Raw genomic sequence first — 19,433 nt, forward strand, 5'->3', positions numbered from 1 at the left:
TCTCAATGTCGACAAGAATTCTGAATAACATTTCTGAAAACGAAATATGTATTTAAATCTATTTTTTTAGAAAATGTCAAATTTGTGTATATTAACATCGTATTGCTAACAAGGTTTTTATGCACAGATACTGTGGAATTCCACCTACAGGCATATATGCGGCCTCTCGATGAGTATTTTTGACATAAGCGACAAAAGCCAGATTCCCTCCACAAAAATATTATTAAGGAGTTTGAGCAACTGATACAGGTGGCTGTACAAACAAATATTATTGTAAAACCAATCTATTGTGTATTTGTTAAGGGTGTCTCGTCTCTTTTGTCAAAAAAACCCCCAAAACACTTGTTTAGAGGCATATATACTTGTAGATTGAATTCTACAGTAATCTTACTGGCTGGGGTATGAGCGTTTGGACAGTATTTATTTTGGGACATTAGAGCACATCAGACATATCAATTGCATTCTGAATACGAAGAATGTCATTCTGATATCAAATAATTTTGATTTTTTGAAATTAGCAATTTAATACACATTTTATGGCAAATCATTAAAATTGATATTTTTGATATTTAACAGTACTTGAAGTAAACTTTATAAATCTGATGATTTATACTTAAAGTGTATGTAGGTGGGATGAAAAGCCGACGATCAATTGAAAATTTTGACCTTCATTATTGAAGATATGGATTTTTTTTCCCAAAACACCAAAAAAAATTAGGTCTTTTGGGAAAAAATCCATATCTTCAATATGAAAGGTCAAAATTTTCAATTGACCGTCGGCTTTTCCTCCTGCTACATACACTTTAAGAATATATCATTAGATTTATATAATTTACCGAGGACTGTTATATATCAAAAATTGGAAAAATATCAAATTTTTATAATTTGTCATAAAATTTGTATTATATTGTGATTTTCAAAAAATGAAAATTATTTGATATCAGAAAGACATGCTTCAGTATTCAGAATGCAATTCGATAGGTCTGAGGTGCTCTCATGTCCCACAAAAATACTAATAAACATAATAAACGCTCATTTTAGATCCCTTAAACATCACCCAAATATTTGCACATTAACAAGTTCTAATAAAACACCATTTTTTTAAAACTAAAATTACTAGTATTGTACCAATTTGTCACAATTTGTACTATTCAAAGTTGGCATTGCACGGCGCAAATTTGGGGGATGGATCCTTAATTGTTCACTTGTTCTCATCTCAACTGATAACTCGTTCTTCTACTGCTCATCAGTGGACAAATCTTTGAAACTGGAAGGCAATCAAAGAGATTATACCCAAAGAGAACCCCGTGTGTAATGCTAACTGCAAATTGCCATGCTGGTTTGTCGCTCATGGAGAGCAAGTAGAGTATTTCTGGCATATTTCGGCAAGAGCCCAAAATTGAACGATAATTTGTGTCTTTAAGCTTGCATGTTACAAAGATTTACGCATTTTTGGCACCAACCAGTTACACACAGAATGCAATCAAGTTTACCTGACGCATAGCAAAATCATCAGGAGGTACACTATTTGCCCTCCATGAGCGACACACAAAGATGGCGGAGATGGTACTCTTTGGTTCTACCTCATTGGGAGGTACACTATTTACCCTCCATGAGCAACACAAAAACATGACAGAGTCGGTACTCTTTGGTTCTACCTCACTGAAGTCAACATCTCTTTTCTAAGGCACAATTTCATTGTCAAAACCACCATTTTTATAGAGACTAATAATTTCTTGCGAAACATTTTTTATTCCACCTGAGCTCTCTTTGGAAGTGGGTTAACCAGCATACTTTCTACGCACTCAAACACTGTGTGCGGATCCTGGTCCGCGTTGATGTGCTGCGCGTCCTCGTAAAAATCTGCAATCTCCTCCGCAAAGGCGTAGTAATTAGACAGCCTCTGTCGGATTGCGTCTTCTGCGTCAGTCGGTTGCTGCGCTGAACGATCTTTGATGTCAGTTGTGCGAGGCGGGTTGTACAGGGCATGGTAGCGGTCACCCGTGACGGCGTCCAGTGAGCGGAGAGTTAGCCGCTCGTAGACGGAATCGTTGGGTACATCTAAGAAGAATACTCTGTGAAAAATGAAAATATTAAATTTTGAAATAGGTTGGAAATAGGACATTAAACATTTGGCAAATACTATGCATGTCAATGGGCAATTCCAGTTAAATCCATGCACCCACTATGGAAGACATGACCTTAATCTCCCACACACATGCAGTGTGAATTTCAAATGGAGTCACCTGTTCAGGTAGTCCCATTTGAAATTCACACTACCTGTGTGGAATATTAAGGTCATGTCTTCCATAATTATGGAGGGCATGGATTTCAACTGCAATAGCTCAATAAAACCTCCAAATAATTTTTTTTTCACCCAGTGATTCTTATTTCCATTCATTTCATGCAAATTTGAATTTCCTTCCTAAAATTGCAGCAAAAATGTCACTCTTTTAAAAACTAACCAAATTCATGACATGCATATGAAAACTTGCTAAACCGTAGATCTCATCACTTCTTGTCACCTTATGACCCCTTCTGTTTGCAGACTTGAATGACCCCCTTTATCCTACAGACACACAATCAAATGATTACTTGCTTATCCCAAGTAGCCTACCAGTACACACTTTATATTTGATTCCACCACCTCTCTGCTGGGAGGAAAAGCCCAAAGCTGCGGCAAAATTACCACTGCATTTATAGCAAGACAATGCAAAACATCAAAACTGTATACTGGCCACATACTCACCTATTAGGCTCATGTCCTTCATTCTGTAGATTTTCTGCTTGTTCCCTGGTAGGTGGGAATCCTCTAAGCACCCAGCCTCTTGTAGCACAGTCCAACTGACTCAATCTCTCATCCAGGATTTTCAAAATTAGATTGTCTGGAACTGTACGAGAAAGAATGTAAAAGTTATCAAAATCTGTATGTCTCATTTCAAATATTGGTACGGTAACTCAGTGATGAAAACAAAACAAAACACAACACAACAACAAACAAACTTTATAACATTTTAAATTCTTCCAAAGATTGCAGTTGCCAGAATGTTGAGGTCCGGATTCTCATGTGTACAGACATTTCTGATCAAAGCATTTTATTTTTTTAATCAGGCTTAGATAGCATCCTGAACTTTGCTGATATGATTTTGCCTTTGATTGAACAAAATTCTGCAAAGTATTGAGCATACATTAAGCATTGAAGTCATTGACTTGACTAAGCTTGACTTGTAGCTTTGCCGCTCTGACTACAATTTTGACGTCATACACAATCAGCCTAGCAATGCCGGCTTTCAAAGTCATGCCGCTGCCGCTAGACGCAGAAAAGTACAAGCGGCATGATGAAGCATCACTTCGCTCAGTGTGCAGTATGAAACCATCATAACACGCATCGTTTTTTTCAACCCTCGGCCATCCTGCATAATAGCAAACCTGATGAAGTATAAAAGACTTACCTACTAACTACAGCGTTGGCCATAGCCGGTATCACATAGCAAAATGCTACTCAATTTTGATCACTTTGCTACAAAATTAATTGTGGATATGTGTAGTAATTTTATGCTACACAGTGAAGTGTGCAAATGTAACACAAATCATAATGCTTCACATAAAAAATGTCTTTAGTCAACGCTGCTTACCTAACATTTCTCTGTCAACATACGGTTTAATTGCTTCTCCAATCTTGGATTCATTTGCAATGGCTTCATGTACCAATTGACCCGATGACACTGTAAAAGAGAATATTACGATAGAAAATAAAATAATGATTCACAAAATTATTAACTCCATCTGAGTTCAGTCTGATATTTCTTTTGTGGTGATAGGCTCACTGCTAAACTCATTGGCCGAATCACATAGTGACATATTCAACATTTGTAACATTTTTGAGAAAATTGGTGCATTAGTTTGTTATGTTTTCTCGAAATGCGTATGTTGCAAATCGTCACTATGTGATCTGACCGACAAACTACAGGGCTCACTTATTTTAACAACTTGCTAGTTGGCCCAAGTTGGACCAGTTGCAGTGATTCACAGCTTGCCTGGTAGCATTCAAATAGATATCTTAAATAACATTTGTACTGGGGATGACTACATAAAATGTTGGCTAAATCTGAAGTCTGTTTAAAACGGTCCTAACTGACTTTACGAAGCTGAAATTTACAACTGACATCTGGGTAAGTAGCAGCTGTGTATGTCACAACTTACCCGCTCATGTAGGCTCCGCATATGTCGCTCATTAACCGGGCGCTTGTGTCAATCTGAACAAAAGACTGCCCAACTTCTCTGGAAGCTAGTGTAGGTCATGCTCATGGGTAAGCGCCAAATTTGAGTGCTGCTAAACTTGATTGCACCCATATACCGTAAAAGAGTATCCACATGTACGAGACGCTGTTGTGACGTAAAATGTACTTACCGCTGACAATATTGTATTTACTGGCCAGCAGAGCTGCCTGTACACTCTTGCCACTCCCTGTTGGACCTAACAAGACGATGCGTGGATTGTGTGGTGCCAGTGTGCGCTGTCTACTGCTCAGGAATGTCATCACTGAGAAAGAAAAACAAAAAAATAAAAAATGTTGCAGTCAGAAAGATATATCACTAAAATACTGCGTGGCGAAACTACCGGGAGATTATTTGTTACAGGTTGGTGCTTGATAACTCCGGATTATTCACATTAAGGGATTGGATAGCGATGTTTTGTGTCTGATATCAAATAATATTATTTTGACTTTTTGAAATTTGCAATAATATACAAATTTTATGACAAATTATTAAAAATTGATACTTTTGACATTTAACAGTCCTCGAAGAAAAATTTATAAATCTAATGATATGTACTTAGGTGTATGTATGTGGGAGGAAAAGCTGACCATCATTTGAAAATTTTGACCTTTCATATTGAATAATATACATTTTTTTCCCCAAAAGACCTAAAATTTTAATCATCTTGGACTGATGATGTGAAGCTGGTTTCAAATCAAGAAGAGCATGGTGCAACCCACTTGACAGCGGATCAAGTAAGATGGCGTACTCTTGTGAAGACCACAGCAGTGCTCCATAGCACCACCTGACAGATAGAGAGAGCAGTAGCTGCACCAGAAACCTTTTTTGGGGAGGGGTGAAGGCAAAAATAAAACAAATTTTGCGCAAAATTGGTGCAAAAAGTGTATGTGTAGTTTTGGGTTTTTACTGGGAGGAGAGCAACCTGTCAGACCATGTCCCCCCCCACCCACCACTGAAAGACCCCCCAGTGCCACCACTGAGAGAGAGAGAGGCATGTCATTGCTTTGCTACCCACCTTGTGAAAAGACATCAGCTGTAGGTTGGTCAGCGTTAACAGCCTTGTAGAGTTTATCATAACATGACTGTAGGCCCTGTGTATGTCTATGGTATACCACTAGTCTATCCACCATGGACTCCTCGCTGCAGCCCTCCGGTGGCTCAACGAGGCGACGTTCTACTTCCGCATTGCTGGGGTAGTCAAATGTTGTATGATATACTCCTGTTGCAAAAAGACAAATGAGCTATTCCATTTAAAATCCATGCTACCCCTGTAGAAGATTTAGTTAAAGTCTTCCCCAGAGGGAGTATGAGTTTCGAATAGTATAGACAGTTGGGTAACTTCCATTTGAAATACTCACTCCAGTTGTGGAAGATATAGGTCAAGCCATAATACAGGAGGAGTATAATGGTTTCAAAATGATTAACCCTGACCAATTACATTTGAAAAACATACTCCCTCTATGGAAGGTATTTCTAAAATCTTCCACAGGGGTAGTGTGGATTTCAACTGGAAGAGCCCATTGCAATAAGACAAGTGGTATAATTATTGTAGCTGAAATCTGTCATCAACAGATGATAGTCTCAAACCAGTTGTCGGAAGTAAAAACTAGAGAGTCAAATCCTTGAAATAAAAGTCAAATATGGGTGGGATGTCTGATTTTATGACACAATCTTTTCTACCTTACATGAAAAGGCGATCACCGAAACATCCTTATAGGTTCGGAGATAAATGGCTCCAACAGTTTGGATATTAAACTCTGATCACCTCCTAATGGGTGGGACTCATAACATCATGGATTGATTTAGAATGGTGCATACACAGCTGGGCACAGCACCTAGAACTGCACTTTGTGAATATAAGCGGCTGTAAGTTGGTACTTTATTGACACGCGCAGTAACAAAAACCAAATAATTAATTCTCACCTATTACCAGCTGATCATAGTAGAGAGGCCAAAAAGTAAATATTCAAAGTCAAAGATACATTCATTGTTTTCATACATTTTACCTTCTTTTAACTACCGTATATCTGACACTTTTCTCCTCTTGTCAAAAGTAATTATACTCTGATCAGCTCGTAATAGGCGGGACTCATACCATTGTGGATTGATATAGAATGGCGTACATACAGCTGGCCGCAGCATGCACCTACATTGCGTATTGCATGACTGACACACACTTATGTGAATTTACGCGCGGATGATTTGGGGCTTTATTGACTCGTGCAGTACCAAAACTGGAATAATTCCCGCCTATTACCAGCTGATTATAAACTGGTCCCAAAAAGTAACTTACCAGGTAAGAAATTCGTCTGTCAAGTTCAAACGACAAATCGTATTATACTGAATAGCATATGAGTGGAAGCGGTGTACATTTGTGAGTTTGACACCTCATTTGTCGCAAACAGATCAAAACTTTTGAAGTTATGCTCATTTGAACAAGCCTACTATCAAATTTGAAAGTTGCAGGTCCGCCCCAATGAATTGACACAATAAATAGACACATGAAAGGATGTTCAGAACTTTTATTCTTTGTCAACTCACACTTGACTGATTACACCTGTATACTGCCAACCATCTCAAGTGGTATGAGTGCAACTTTCATTCTAGTGGATAGGTTCGGTTAAATAAGCATAACTTCAAAAATACTCATCCGTTTGCAACAAATGAGGTGTCAAAATTCGCGTAAATTAACACTGCTTCCACTCATATCCCATTTAGTGTAACACAATTTGTCGTTTGAATTTGACAGACAAATTTCTTACCTGGTAAGTTTCTTTTTTGGAGCAGTTTATTATAGTGACATTTAAATAGCACAATTGACATTGTCTTTATAGCCTGCAACACCCAATGGGGAGGAGGTGAGCCTGAATAAGATGGCTCATGCTGACTTGTTTAGGAACACCTGCGGTGCAACCGAGTCTTACCTCCTGTTTCCGGATCTATTCTCTTCCCCATCTGTCTCTCTATCAACACGCTATCAGGAGCATCAAGAACCACTACAAAAGAACAAAAAGAATTTTATGTGCAAGGTGAAAGCAGGGGCACAACCAGCTTTCTTGGTCAGGGGGGACAATATAAAAAATTTGTGAGTACATTATTTTAGCTAATTTTGACCCAGCATTATCAGTGGGATATATACATATACCTTTTTTTTTTGGACATGTAAAGTCTTTGAGCTTCCAAAAAAATGCTTATGCGCATGCACAAATTTGATATTTTACACTATTTTAGCCCATGATCGGGGTAAAAGGGCTTTATTGGCACAAGGTGCCCACGTAGGGTAGCCCAAAAAAATTTGATATTTAACACTATTTTGGCCCATTTTGGTGGAAAGGGGGTCCTTGATCCTTTTGCTTTCCCGATTTTCTTTTTCTTTTTTTGTCAGAGGAGCACATTTCTCTTTAATTTTTTTTCTACCCCTCACCCTCCCAATGGCTATGCTACAGTCACCGATATATTCATATGTGCAAGTGAAGAAAAGGTGACTACAAGCAAACAAGAAACAATTTTGTTTGGCTGCAGCATCAATTCTGTATCTCCCAGGATGTGCTGGTACTGTACAATGTGAGAGATTTTGCGATGTTTATTTTTTGTATGTATTTTGTTGTTCTTTTACTCCATATTTGTGTCTTTATCTCAATTGTTGCCCCCATATAGATCAAATAGTGTGCAATACGCAATAATGCGCATTAACTGATTTTATAAACAAGTTTAGTTCAACTTAAAATAAGGGGAGTTTTAATGACGGTAACATATTTTTTTCCTTAAAAAAAGTAAATTTTTAGTTATTAAAATAAAAATAATATCTAACTGCCTAAGAATGTGCACCAGCATCCACTACTCAAAATGTTGGACCTGCCTATCATCTATAGAGGATAGTAAAAACAACAAAATCCTATCCTTTATGATTATTTTGTACTTACCATAGTGTTTAGGACTTATGCCTACTTCTTGTAGTGCTAGTGCCTGTTCCCTGCTTTGTGGGAAACCATCCATAACCCACCCCTTCTTGATGCAATCAAACAACTGTAGCCTGGTCTTCACCATGTCAACCCATAGCTCTGTGGGAACTTTCTATCAGGAGAATGGAAATCATGTACAAAATCACTAAGAATTCTTCACACAAAAAAAGACATGGTTGGAATTCATTTACAAGTTCCTACACACTTTTGTGTAGAGTCAGAAAATTTACGAGAATCTCTTTAGATTCATGCAAATCAGTTGAGAATCTCTCTCTGCGAGAATGGATTCTCACTGAATTTCTGAGCCTGAGTGAATTTATTTATTTATTCTTTCTTTATTGAGGGTTATGCTGCTTCAGTGACAAGCACTGCTTTTCAAGCAGGCCCTCATTGATACATGTTATATAGCAACAAAATATATTACGATACACAATATTTACAAAATATCATACAGTATTTACAATGTATTTACAATATATTACAAATAAGTATAATGGTATCATCAACTACAAGATAATTATAAATACCATGATTCAAAATACAGAAATACAATAATTATATTTATAAAAAATCAAGCAAGTAAATGAATAAAATATACAGGCCTAAATTTCTTTAAATTTTGATTGAAATTGGCCTAAAGTCATATTTTCCAATGTATTCTTTGGCTTTTATAGCAGTCAGTGGGGAAACACCATTAGATTAATTTCAGGTGTGTGGCAAGAGCCTTGGGGGCCCATGGACAAGGAACAGTGCAAGGCCCTTGCTACGCCTAGGCTTGCTACGCCCTTGATTTAGATTTTCATGCATGGTGGTATGGAAGATAGGAAAGAAATTTTTTTGGGGGGGGGGAAAGTTTTGTTATTTCTAATTTTAATTATACTTTCATACAGAGTTGGGTGGGAGAAATTTTGTTTCAAATCATCAGTGAGTGGGACAACTTTTTTTGGTCTCACTAGTTGTTTTTTTTTAAAGAAAACTTCCATGCCCCTTGGAAATCTATCGGTACGATACTTCAATTGGCACATGGTATATTAATACTCTTACGGTCTTACCTCATTTTTGGCGATGTATTCTTTGGCTTTAGCAGCCAGTGGTGAAACATCATCAGCTAAGAGTGTGTCCTGGCTAATGTACGCGGTGCGTAGTTTTGCGCACACCATCCGTGCAATACTTGTCTTGCCTGCAGCTGGTGGACCATGGATAATCACTGAAGGAACTGTGAACGTCAAAAAGAAGTTGATGTGATGATGATGATGCGAGGCTGTCATTGTATATAATTCATGCCTACATGTATAGGATTTTTATTTAGGCCTATGTTTTGGTTTTAAAAGAATTAAATAGGGTATATTATAATATTAATGATAGTAATTAAGTGATAGAATTACAAAAATAACAGCGTTGGAAATAGCTGGTATCGTTGGCAAAATGCTACACAGTTTTATCAATTTGCTACACAATTTTGGAGTTGAGTAGCATTTTTATGCCATATACTTACACACTATGTGAATGTACCAAGAGCAAAGTAATGAAAGCAAATTTTGCTATGCATAAAAAATTAAAAAATGCTTAATTCCAACACTGATTAAATTAACATTTTATATCGGTGATTATAGTTTCAAAATTGTGTTTTACAAGAACTTTTTTTAGGCCAAGTAAAAAAAATAACATGTATATTGTCCGAACTTTCTTAAAATTTGGTGAGGGAGGCACTGATTATTTGTTTATTTGTTACAAATTTACTGTTCATTTCTGTGTAAAATTGCAATTTTGCAAAGGCTTTGTCAACATGTCATAAAAACTGGGAGGCTCCTAATATTTTTGTTATTTTCCCAAAGCCCTACCTCTACATGTAGCTTGAAGAAAGTATAAAGGTGGAATGATAAACCAAGAACTTGTCTTTTCATCACAGTGTTAGAAACAAAGTAAGGGAGCAAATAAGAAAATAGTTATACCAATTTAATGGGGGTAAACATGTACCGGTACAATTGTATGAGTGTTGAAGTAAAAGTTTATACATGTACATCTTACCGTCATCATTTTCTCTCTTGAGGACTTCCGTCAGATGGTCTAGTGGATCTTGAGGTTTGTTGATTAACAAACTTTCAATCAGTCTCTATAAAAAAGAAAACAATAATATTCAAGGTATCAGTAAAAAAAGATGTTCCCGTAAACATGCAAACGAAGCCATGTCAAATTTTTTCCTTTCATCAATTAAGTTGCTAATAAAGCTGAATCATTGCACACTTTGTGATAAAAGCATGAGTGTTTCCACACATGAAGAAAATGGTTCAAAGTTTAAAAATAAAAGATCATGAGATGCTGAGGCATTTTAGGTTTGACCCCATCCATGGTGACCATGAAAAATTGGACAGAACTTCAGAAGGTCATATGTAATCAAACTTCTGAAGGGACTGTGGATTAATTTTACACAATGTTCATGTAGTGCGAGGGAGAAAAACAAGTATTGCCGCTTTCTCCTGTGAGCTTTGATCAAAGTGCAAAAATGTGACCACTTGTAACGTCAATGGTGATTATTAATGCAGGGGGAATGGGTGTTTTGGCAAAAATATCGGACAAAAAATTTCGCGTTCCCTCCTCGCGTCCGCTCAAAATTTTCGCGTTCCCCCTTGTTTTCCCAATTTTCTCCATTTAAAATTTAACAATCCCCCCTCCTGGTTCAACTAAAATTTCAGGTTCCCCCTCAAGACCACAAAAAATTTCGTGTTCCCCCTAAATTTACCCATTCCCCCCTGCCATAAATAACGATCGCTCCCTAAAATATAAATTTTAATTCTATGTTCTTCAAAGACTTCATCTTCTCAGTGAAATGACAATAACTCAATAAATACAGCATAATAGGTACGGTACCGGGTAAGCAGAAACTGTTTTCTCATTTTTTAAATTATTTGGTCTACTTCCGATTTATGCATCAGGTTGTGCAGATTGGCATGTCGGAAGCTGGAGTTCATTTTGTTGCATTTTACAAATACAATGTACTGTATTTCGTCAAATAAACGCCCCGGGGGCGTTACATTTTCCCAAGGGGGGGGGGGGGCGTTTATTCAAGGTCAATTTTAGAATGATAATTCCCGTTAAAATCATTAGGTAAACTAAAAACACACGCTAAAATGACGAACTATGAACTAGAAACACTGACTTCGGAACCAGATAATCCAGATTTTCGCCAATTATTGACGCTATTATGGACCATGTGCGCAACTTGGTAAGCTTACTACACAAGATAGCTTGGAAATATCGGCATTTTTGAAACATCTTGGTTGAAAAAAGTGGTGGGGGCGTTTATAAATTTGAGGGGGGCGACTATTTGACGAAATACGGTAAGTTAAATTATCGCAAAAAATAAGGCAACAATAAGATTAAGAAGAAACCAAAACAAACATTTTTGGAAAGAGTATTTTGTGATTTCTCCATAACCCAATTCATTCTCTCTGCGAAATTTTCCTAGACCAACCTCGCAATATAGGGACTAAAAATGACAGCGTTTTCTATCTGCTTATCACAATTTTTGACGTAAAGAGCTGAATGCAAAACCGGTGATGAAATTGAAAACTCTAAAAAGTAAAACTTTCGCGTAGCACTATCGCTTGATGTACGCTCATTTTGGCGATCTTTTCTTTTAGACGACCCGAGCTATAAAATTACAAATTTATCAAATTAAACTTTTGCTTCAAAATTCAAGGATTAACTTGTTCGTAACTATAATACACAAACATACCTTTGCTTTTATTTCATCGAACAAGCTTTATTTTGTTCCAAAATCCATGTTTTATCGCAATTTTGACGTAAATGCAAAAACCGGTGATGCAAACTCCAAAACTTTCGCGTAGCACGAGCGCGAGCGCTTGATGTACGCGCATTTTGACAGTGATTAACATGATTAATATGCTCACGTATCAAGCATTTCCAAGCGCGTTTCACATTTTTGGACTGTCTTGGAGTTGGAAATGTGAGCGTAAATCACTGTCAAAACGAGCGTACATAAAGCATCCGTGCTACGCAAAAGTTTTGGAATTGCGATAAAAACGTGGATAAAGCTTGTTGAAGTCTTGTGTCCTTGATGATGAGAAAGTTTAATTTGATAAATTCGTTATTTTAACCTTATACATGATATAGCTCGGGTGTTCTTTTAAAAGAAAAGATCACCACGATCGCCATAAACTTTTAGGTATGCCAGGTGAATTCAAATTTGCCATCAAACTGCATCATTTTATATATCAAATTAAAGCCCTTGAGTAAAGAAAGCCAACACTGAAAACCTTTTTGTCATAGCACTTTCCGTAGCAAAGTTACATCTTGTCAAAGATTGACTTTCATTAAAAAGATTCTGCTAGCATAATTCCCCAAAACAGCATTACGGGGGTGTTTCTAGATCTTAGTCTCATGACGATACAAAGATGTTTTACTTTAGTAAAACCTAGATACGCTGATGCCTATACTGATGCACGGCAGTGAACGTAACCGTTCGGATGAAATCCAGAAATGGCGTCATTTGTTCTGGTGCTGCCACTTCCGGGTAACGCGGGAGAAGAACATGCCTTTGCAAACAAAATGGCCGACTCGTCCCGGCCCGTTTCCAGCGAAAATACAGCTTATTTAGCCATTGTGAACATGGGTCATCGCAAGAAATATTTTCCTATGCATATTGGACTAACACCTCAGCTATATGATATTTCACGATATAACAGTAATTAAAAGAAAACTGCAAACGTTCGTTCGTCGAATGCTTGACGAAGTGACCAGCTCTAATGACGTCACTATGTAAACAACATGGCGATCCTGACTTTTAGACCACCCGCGCTATATAGGGCTAAAATATTGTTGTAAACCGTGGGTTCACAATATTATCATGAAGTAAGATGAAGTGCCACAAGCATTAATGAACAATATACTTCCAAGTTATTGTGTTAGTTACTGGTTTATTAGATATGCGTAAAATACATGTAACATCGGTGTCAGATCACAACTGTAAAACTCCTAAGAGTAATGCTTAGAATACTGAACTGAATCTCTCCTACTCATCTACTCTTCTACTGTTCTACCGTCCTACTCTCCCTCTCCTTAGGCAAAGGCAAAAAGTATATACCACAATAAGATAAATAATGGATCACTGTAAACTAAGTATTTGACCAATAAGGCCCCTCAGATATAAGTGTAACCAGCTCATTAACCAATCACTCTAATAGTTAATATTCATTAGATACCATTTCCAAGATGAGCAAGTGGGCGAGTAGAACAATGTGTGGACCACTGGTATCCTTTGTTTACCTTTGTTACTAAGAAATCTGGGTGGACCATGAGGTTAACATTGTATTGTTAAGAGACCTTCAGGAGGTTGTTAGCTTCTTGCAGAGAGCTATGCACTATTACGATAATGCTCCCTTGTGACGTGTCCATTAATTAAGACATGGATATTCAGGTATCACATGCTTATATGTAATCAACATAACTCTTGAGTAGAATTAAAAGGGGGTGGTAATTGATAACCTGTGACCACAACACTATCCCCTCCCTGATTTAAACAATGCCCTCATTGTTTTGATGTAGGACACGAAATATCTTGATTAACTGAAAATAAGAACTTTTTGTTTTCGTTATTATATACCATCACCCGTTTTGTAGAAAACAAAACAAAAACTAGTTAGTCTCATATATCACCAAGTCAATAAGCAGGAATAAACCCTTAACCATTAATGTTCTACAGACCATCTATGTGTCAAGAGCTTGGATATACATGTATGCATATAATTATTTAGTGTCAAATTTGAATGACTTTTTGGCTAAAATTGAGATTAGTATTCAAAGAAACATGTGTTTGTACATTAACCATAAGGAAAAATGTTGCTCCAAAAGTATGCATGCTTTTGAAAGTCTCAAACTTTCAATAATATAATTATAATAATGCAGTTATTTGGCAGATATTTACAAAATTCATTTGAGCGTAATGAGACAGATCCACCAACAAAGGTGTAACATAACTGTTGGGATTAACAGTGATTTGTGTCAGCATCCTCCAAATCCATTTGACATTCATGTCATTCACCCAAAATTGTAACATACCAAAGTTTTTATAATGAGGGCCTTGAGGGGATGGCTCTTTTCCAAGAATACAATACATTATATACTTTTGACTAGGCTAGTAATAATACTTGTTAGTTACCTTATTCTTAATACTAATTACTATTACTACTGACGATGTACTTAATTAATACTTAGGGTAACAACATAAATTCAGAGAACATTTATAACATTTCTCAACACCATGATATGGTCAATAAATCATATTCAATGTATTAAGTGGAAACTTAATGTTGATTTTGTAACACTTTGGTTCACCTTTAACTTAGAAAAGGAAAAAAAATCCAGCAATTAATTTAAAGGATAAATTATACACCAACTCTTCGCAAACAAACCATTACATTGGCATAATTAGAAGGTTAGCATTATGCCACTGAGCCGTAAGCCTGAATAACTATAAGCCTGTTGCCGTTTTATCTTTTACAAAAGTGTAAGTTTGGTTCAAGTTAGATACTAAATTCACTAGCAACATGTGTAGAAACTGGATTATGTGTGCATCCTTAATTTATCAGCAGTCAGCTACCTGCACAACCAATTCTTTTGTTCTGCAAGGCTCACTCAGTCATTTAATGAGGCAATACAAACGATCGAAATTGGTGTTGAAATGAGCAAAATTTTGAGTTACACCTTTTCAGTGTAAAAATTTTGTTCTCAGCCAAATGAAAAGCAATAATTTTCATTTTTTCAGTAAATGGCTGGAAAAACTATAATGCTTGATACTGATTTTTTTTTAAATCCTGGTGTTAAACTTAGGCCTGAAATTCAGTCATTTAGTGTAAGATATTCGATTTTTATAGGCTTCAGCTCGGCCCGCGAGCTTTTTCTTGGATCAACCTTTTAGCCTTTCAAAGTAATATAGTTCGCTAATGAAGGATTTTCCCCAACTTTCTAAAGCACATCACCGTGAGCTATATCATAGTTTTGTCAGAATTTCCGTTTTGATTTCACCATCTTTCACTGTCGGCTGAAAAAATTTCTAAATCAACACGTGAAATCTAAAGGCTAGTACTAGCATTGTGGATCGATATCCCGGTTTAATAGAACTAGCGGGTACCAGCGCTTGCTGGGCCCCGCTAGATGAGTAAATGGGAGCGGTTAGTAAACGGGATCGGTTAGTATAAACGATGGAAATGGTAATCATGTCAATTGGTATCGCTTTTAACAGCTCAATTATTACGCGAAAGAGGGCAGGGTTTTGAGTAATGAGGGAAATTACGGGGTAAAATACATTACGTTTTTCGAGAAATTCGCCATCTTGAATAAATGCAGAATTGCGTCACGCAGTAAAACGATGTCAAACGCGCTTGAAAATGCATGATACGCTAGCGTAAATTACCGTCAAAACAAGCGTACATCAAGCGCCTGGGCTACGCGAAAACGTCGGAGCTGGCATCACCGGTTTTATTACCAGCTCTTTTATGTCAAAAATAGCTATAAAAACGTGAATTTTGGAACAAAATAAAGCTTGTTCGATGGAATAAAAAGTATGTTTGTACAGTTGAGAACATGTTTAACCTTGTTGCAAAAGTTTAATATGATAAATTTGCAATTTGTACCTTATATAGCTCGGGTGGTCTAAAAGTCAGGATCGCCAACAACATAGAGGTATAAATAATTAATTAGGTAATACCAAATATGGAGGTATCCAAAAGTATGCTAATTAGAACAGGTTAGAAGGCACGACGAATCAGAATACGATTCTGGTATCCAGTTCTATGGCATGCAAATGAGTTGAAGGAGGTTACGTGAACATGTAAACTTATGCGACTCTTGTGTATACCGACCTCTGTGTGACGATAGCACCTTTTTTTAATGGAACTGCTATCAAAATCTCTCTGAAATTCCATGTGCGAGTCTCTCATCACCAAAAAAAATCATATATTTGGGTCAAGTGAAGTATAGACAACATATTTATGAAGGTTTCCTTCTTAAAAAGCTTCTTTTTAATTTCAATGTAAATTTGTATTGCCGGTTTAGGCCATTTTGACTGACTAACAAATGTGTTAACTGAGGTTTCCCTGTGATACCTACATAAACATGTAAACAAGCATTGACAAGTCTGCATAATTCGGCAGGTTACTCAATTGCGAGTAATTTTTAGTGGCTAAACTACCCCTTAATCACACCAACTTTTACAAAACTAGTATGAAAAATACACCAATTACCTTATACATTTCGAACAGACCATGTCTTTCGGCGTAAGTACCAAAATCAGGCGGAATTCTGAGAGGCTTTTGGTGGAATCCATTTTTCTTTCGGCAACGATTTGTTTTTTGTTGCTACGTTTCGACCAAAGGCCTAAGAAACAACGTACCTGATTGGTTGAAAAGGGCAGGCGTCTGTGGATGTGCAAAAAGAGCCAGATGGGGCCATGGGGGGAAATAAAGAAAATAATCTTATGAGGAAGAAAGGAAGGGAGGAAAGAATGAAGTCTTCCCGGGAAGTCTTATGTTGGAAGAAATGAAGGAAGGTTTGAAGGATGGAAGGAAGAAAAGAAAGAAAAGAAAGAAAGAAAAAAAGAAAGAAAAAAGAAAGAAAGAAAGAAAGAAAGAAAGAAAGAAAGAAAGAAAGAAAGAAAGAAAGAAAGAAAGAAAGAAAGAAAGAAAGAAAGAAAGAAAGAAAGAAAGAAAGAAAGAAAGAAAGAAAGAAAGAAAGAAAGAAAGAAAGAAAGAAAGAAAGAAAGAAAGAAAAAGAAAGAAAGAAAGAAAGAAAGAAAGAAAGAAAGAAAGGAAGGAAGGAAGGAAGGAAGGAAGGAAGGAAGGAAAGAAAGCCAGAATTAAAGAAAGAAAGAATGAATTAAAGAAAAGGGAGATAATTTTCGGCAGGGGAGATGGGGTTGTAAGCAATTTTCGACAGGCCAAGAGGGGGAAAGAGAAGAGAGAGAGAGAGATAGAAAGAGAGGAGGAAAAAATAACGAGTCATTTCCGCTATCTGATAGTCCTCTCATTCTCCTCAGTATATCTTTCTCCGGACTCTTGCTAAATTTTCGTCCCCATTTTTTGTCCCATGTTTAGACCAGACTTGTAGTACCTGTACCCGTAGGCCTACTCGTACCCGTACCCGTACTCGAGTCCCAATTTCCGTACCCGTACCCATGGCTCCGGACCCGTACCCGCATACTCATGCCCTATTTTAGCCGGACCCGTACCCGTACCCATGGCCTGGGACCCGTGCACGTACCCATGGTCTGGGACCCGTACCCGTACTCATGGCTCGGACCCGTACCCGTACTCATGACGGGTCCCAATACTACAAGTCTGGTTTAGACGCTTACTCTTTGCCATCCCTATTTTATCCCTTGGCTCATAGGCGGCAGAAGCGGGGGCTAAGTTTGAGGCAAGGGCATCTTCCATTTTAGCACGAAAAGCAGTTGCCGCAAATAGGGTAAAATAGCCAAATTTTGTCTGCACTGGCCCATCAAACCCGGGCCATTAAAGCAAAACACTCCTTCATTTGAATCGAGTCTGAAATTGAAACTTATCCCAGAACAGATGTAATGTAATACCGGTATCATACACTTACACTTACACTTCGCATGTTGAAACAAAGTCCTGGTATTAAAAACTCTCCCCCCCCCCAAATTTTAATGCTTTTGCCGTTACTGCCATTGCAACACCACTGTGGGGATGTTTTTGGGTGAGTTGTGTTAGGAGTTATTGATTGCCAAGTTCTTAATGTTTTGATGACACCAACCAAACTGTACCGTTGTCATAATATTTCAGCTATAAAAACCGCTATAAACACAAACAAGGACAGCTAACAAATTTCAGAAACATTCTTTTATTCTCATTTGATCAACTTTTTTATTACTATATATTTTCAATATCTCTTAAAACATTTATGTACATAAAATTACATATTTTTATCAAAACCTTTTAAATACCTTAAATACAGTTTCAGAACATAATACATTACAATACAAAGATATTGATAATAATTATGTGACTAGCCCCTAAAATGAGCGTTAAGTCGTAAGTTTGGAATTTCGAGATGTTCCAACTGTTGAGTTGATGTTCTTTACTTGAAGACACCTGTATTGGCAGTGGTATAACCTTTGTGAATGGGACAGAATTAAAAGAGTACATGATATTATGTCCCATCCTCAAAGGACACACCACTGACTATAAACATGTCTTCAAACAAAGAACAGCAAAATAATAATTGGAAGGTCCGAAACCACCAACTTTCGACATTTTGTGGGAACCGGTCATATTATAACATTATACAGGTCGATATTCCAAAGGTATTTTAAATAGAATACTCTGATGTAACATAATAGATTTACAGATTAACAATTGCTTTAGGATATGCAGGGATCTGTGATCTGTCAATTGGTGGCATATTGAGTGCACACCCCACATTCAAATTCCAAGACAAAAAAAACCAAACAAACAAATTACAGTAAAACCTCATTATAACGAAATCGGATACAAGAAAAACCCTGTTATAAAGAAGTAATTTTCCAGAACCAAGATATAAAATTATTTTGTTATTTATTGTTTTTACAACACTGATATAACGAAATTTGGATATAAAGAACTAATTTCTCTGTCCCTGACAACTTCGTTATAATGAGTTTCCACTGTAACAACAATTTGTGATGCAGCTCTACTATTTGAATTTTTGAATATGCCGCGCTGCACTGATACGTTCATGCGGTACATCTTCATTGAACCATATCATGCTGATCACTTGCACCTGTAAGATTAGTATCTTTGAAAAGACCAGTATTGTATTCAATCTATGATTGCAGACATACACAGGTGATGAGTGTAACCTGCTTGTAGTGCAATAGCGGTATGTTCAAAATTGTTTTCACCTATTGCTATGGTAATTAATCCGATTAATTACGTAACTTCGCCAGCGTATTGCAAATGGAAGTTACCCACTGTTTATTCTATTCTATTCGAAACTCATACTCCCTCTGTGGGAGACTTTAGCTAAATCTTCCACAGGGGTAGTGTGGATTTCAAATGGAATAGCCCATTGTCATCAATTTGACCTATTCCTGCTTATTCATCAATTCTTAGAGCAGTTACCATGGATACAAGGAAAACAATTTTGCACAGAATATCTTTGCTTGTCTGTTTAAAA

General features: G+C 37.0%; 1 protein-coding gene across 1 annotated transcript; it reads right to left on the reverse strand.

Moving 5' to 3' along the window:
- Positions 1-1,035: 1,035 nt before the first annotated feature.
- Positions 1,036-17,876, reverse strand: LOC140137014 (adenylate kinase 8-like). The gene is made up of 11 exons (XM_072158675.1): positions 17,868-17,876; positions 16,505-16,618; positions 10,272-10,356; positions 9,296-9,459; positions 8,205-8,355; positions 7,206-7,277; positions 5,297-5,500; positions 4,412-4,543; positions 3,636-3,725; positions 2,750-2,891; positions 1,036-2,075 (listed from the first exon to the last, which is right to left on the reverse strand). Exons 1-11 carry the CDS (start codon positions 17,874-17,876, stop codon positions 1,751-1,753), a joined length of 1,488 nt encoding a protein of 495 aa, XP_072014776.1. The 3' UTR covers positions 1,036-1,750.
- Positions 17,877-19,433: the final 1,557 nt, after the last annotated feature.

Source organism: Amphiura filiformis, chromosome 17, assembly GCF_039555335.1.
Source record: "Amphiura filiformis chromosome 17, Afil_fr2py, whole genome shotgun sequence".
Lineage (NCBI taxonomy): Eukaryota > Metazoa > Echinodermata > Ophiuroidea > Amphilepidida > Amphiuridae > Amphiura > Amphiura filiformis.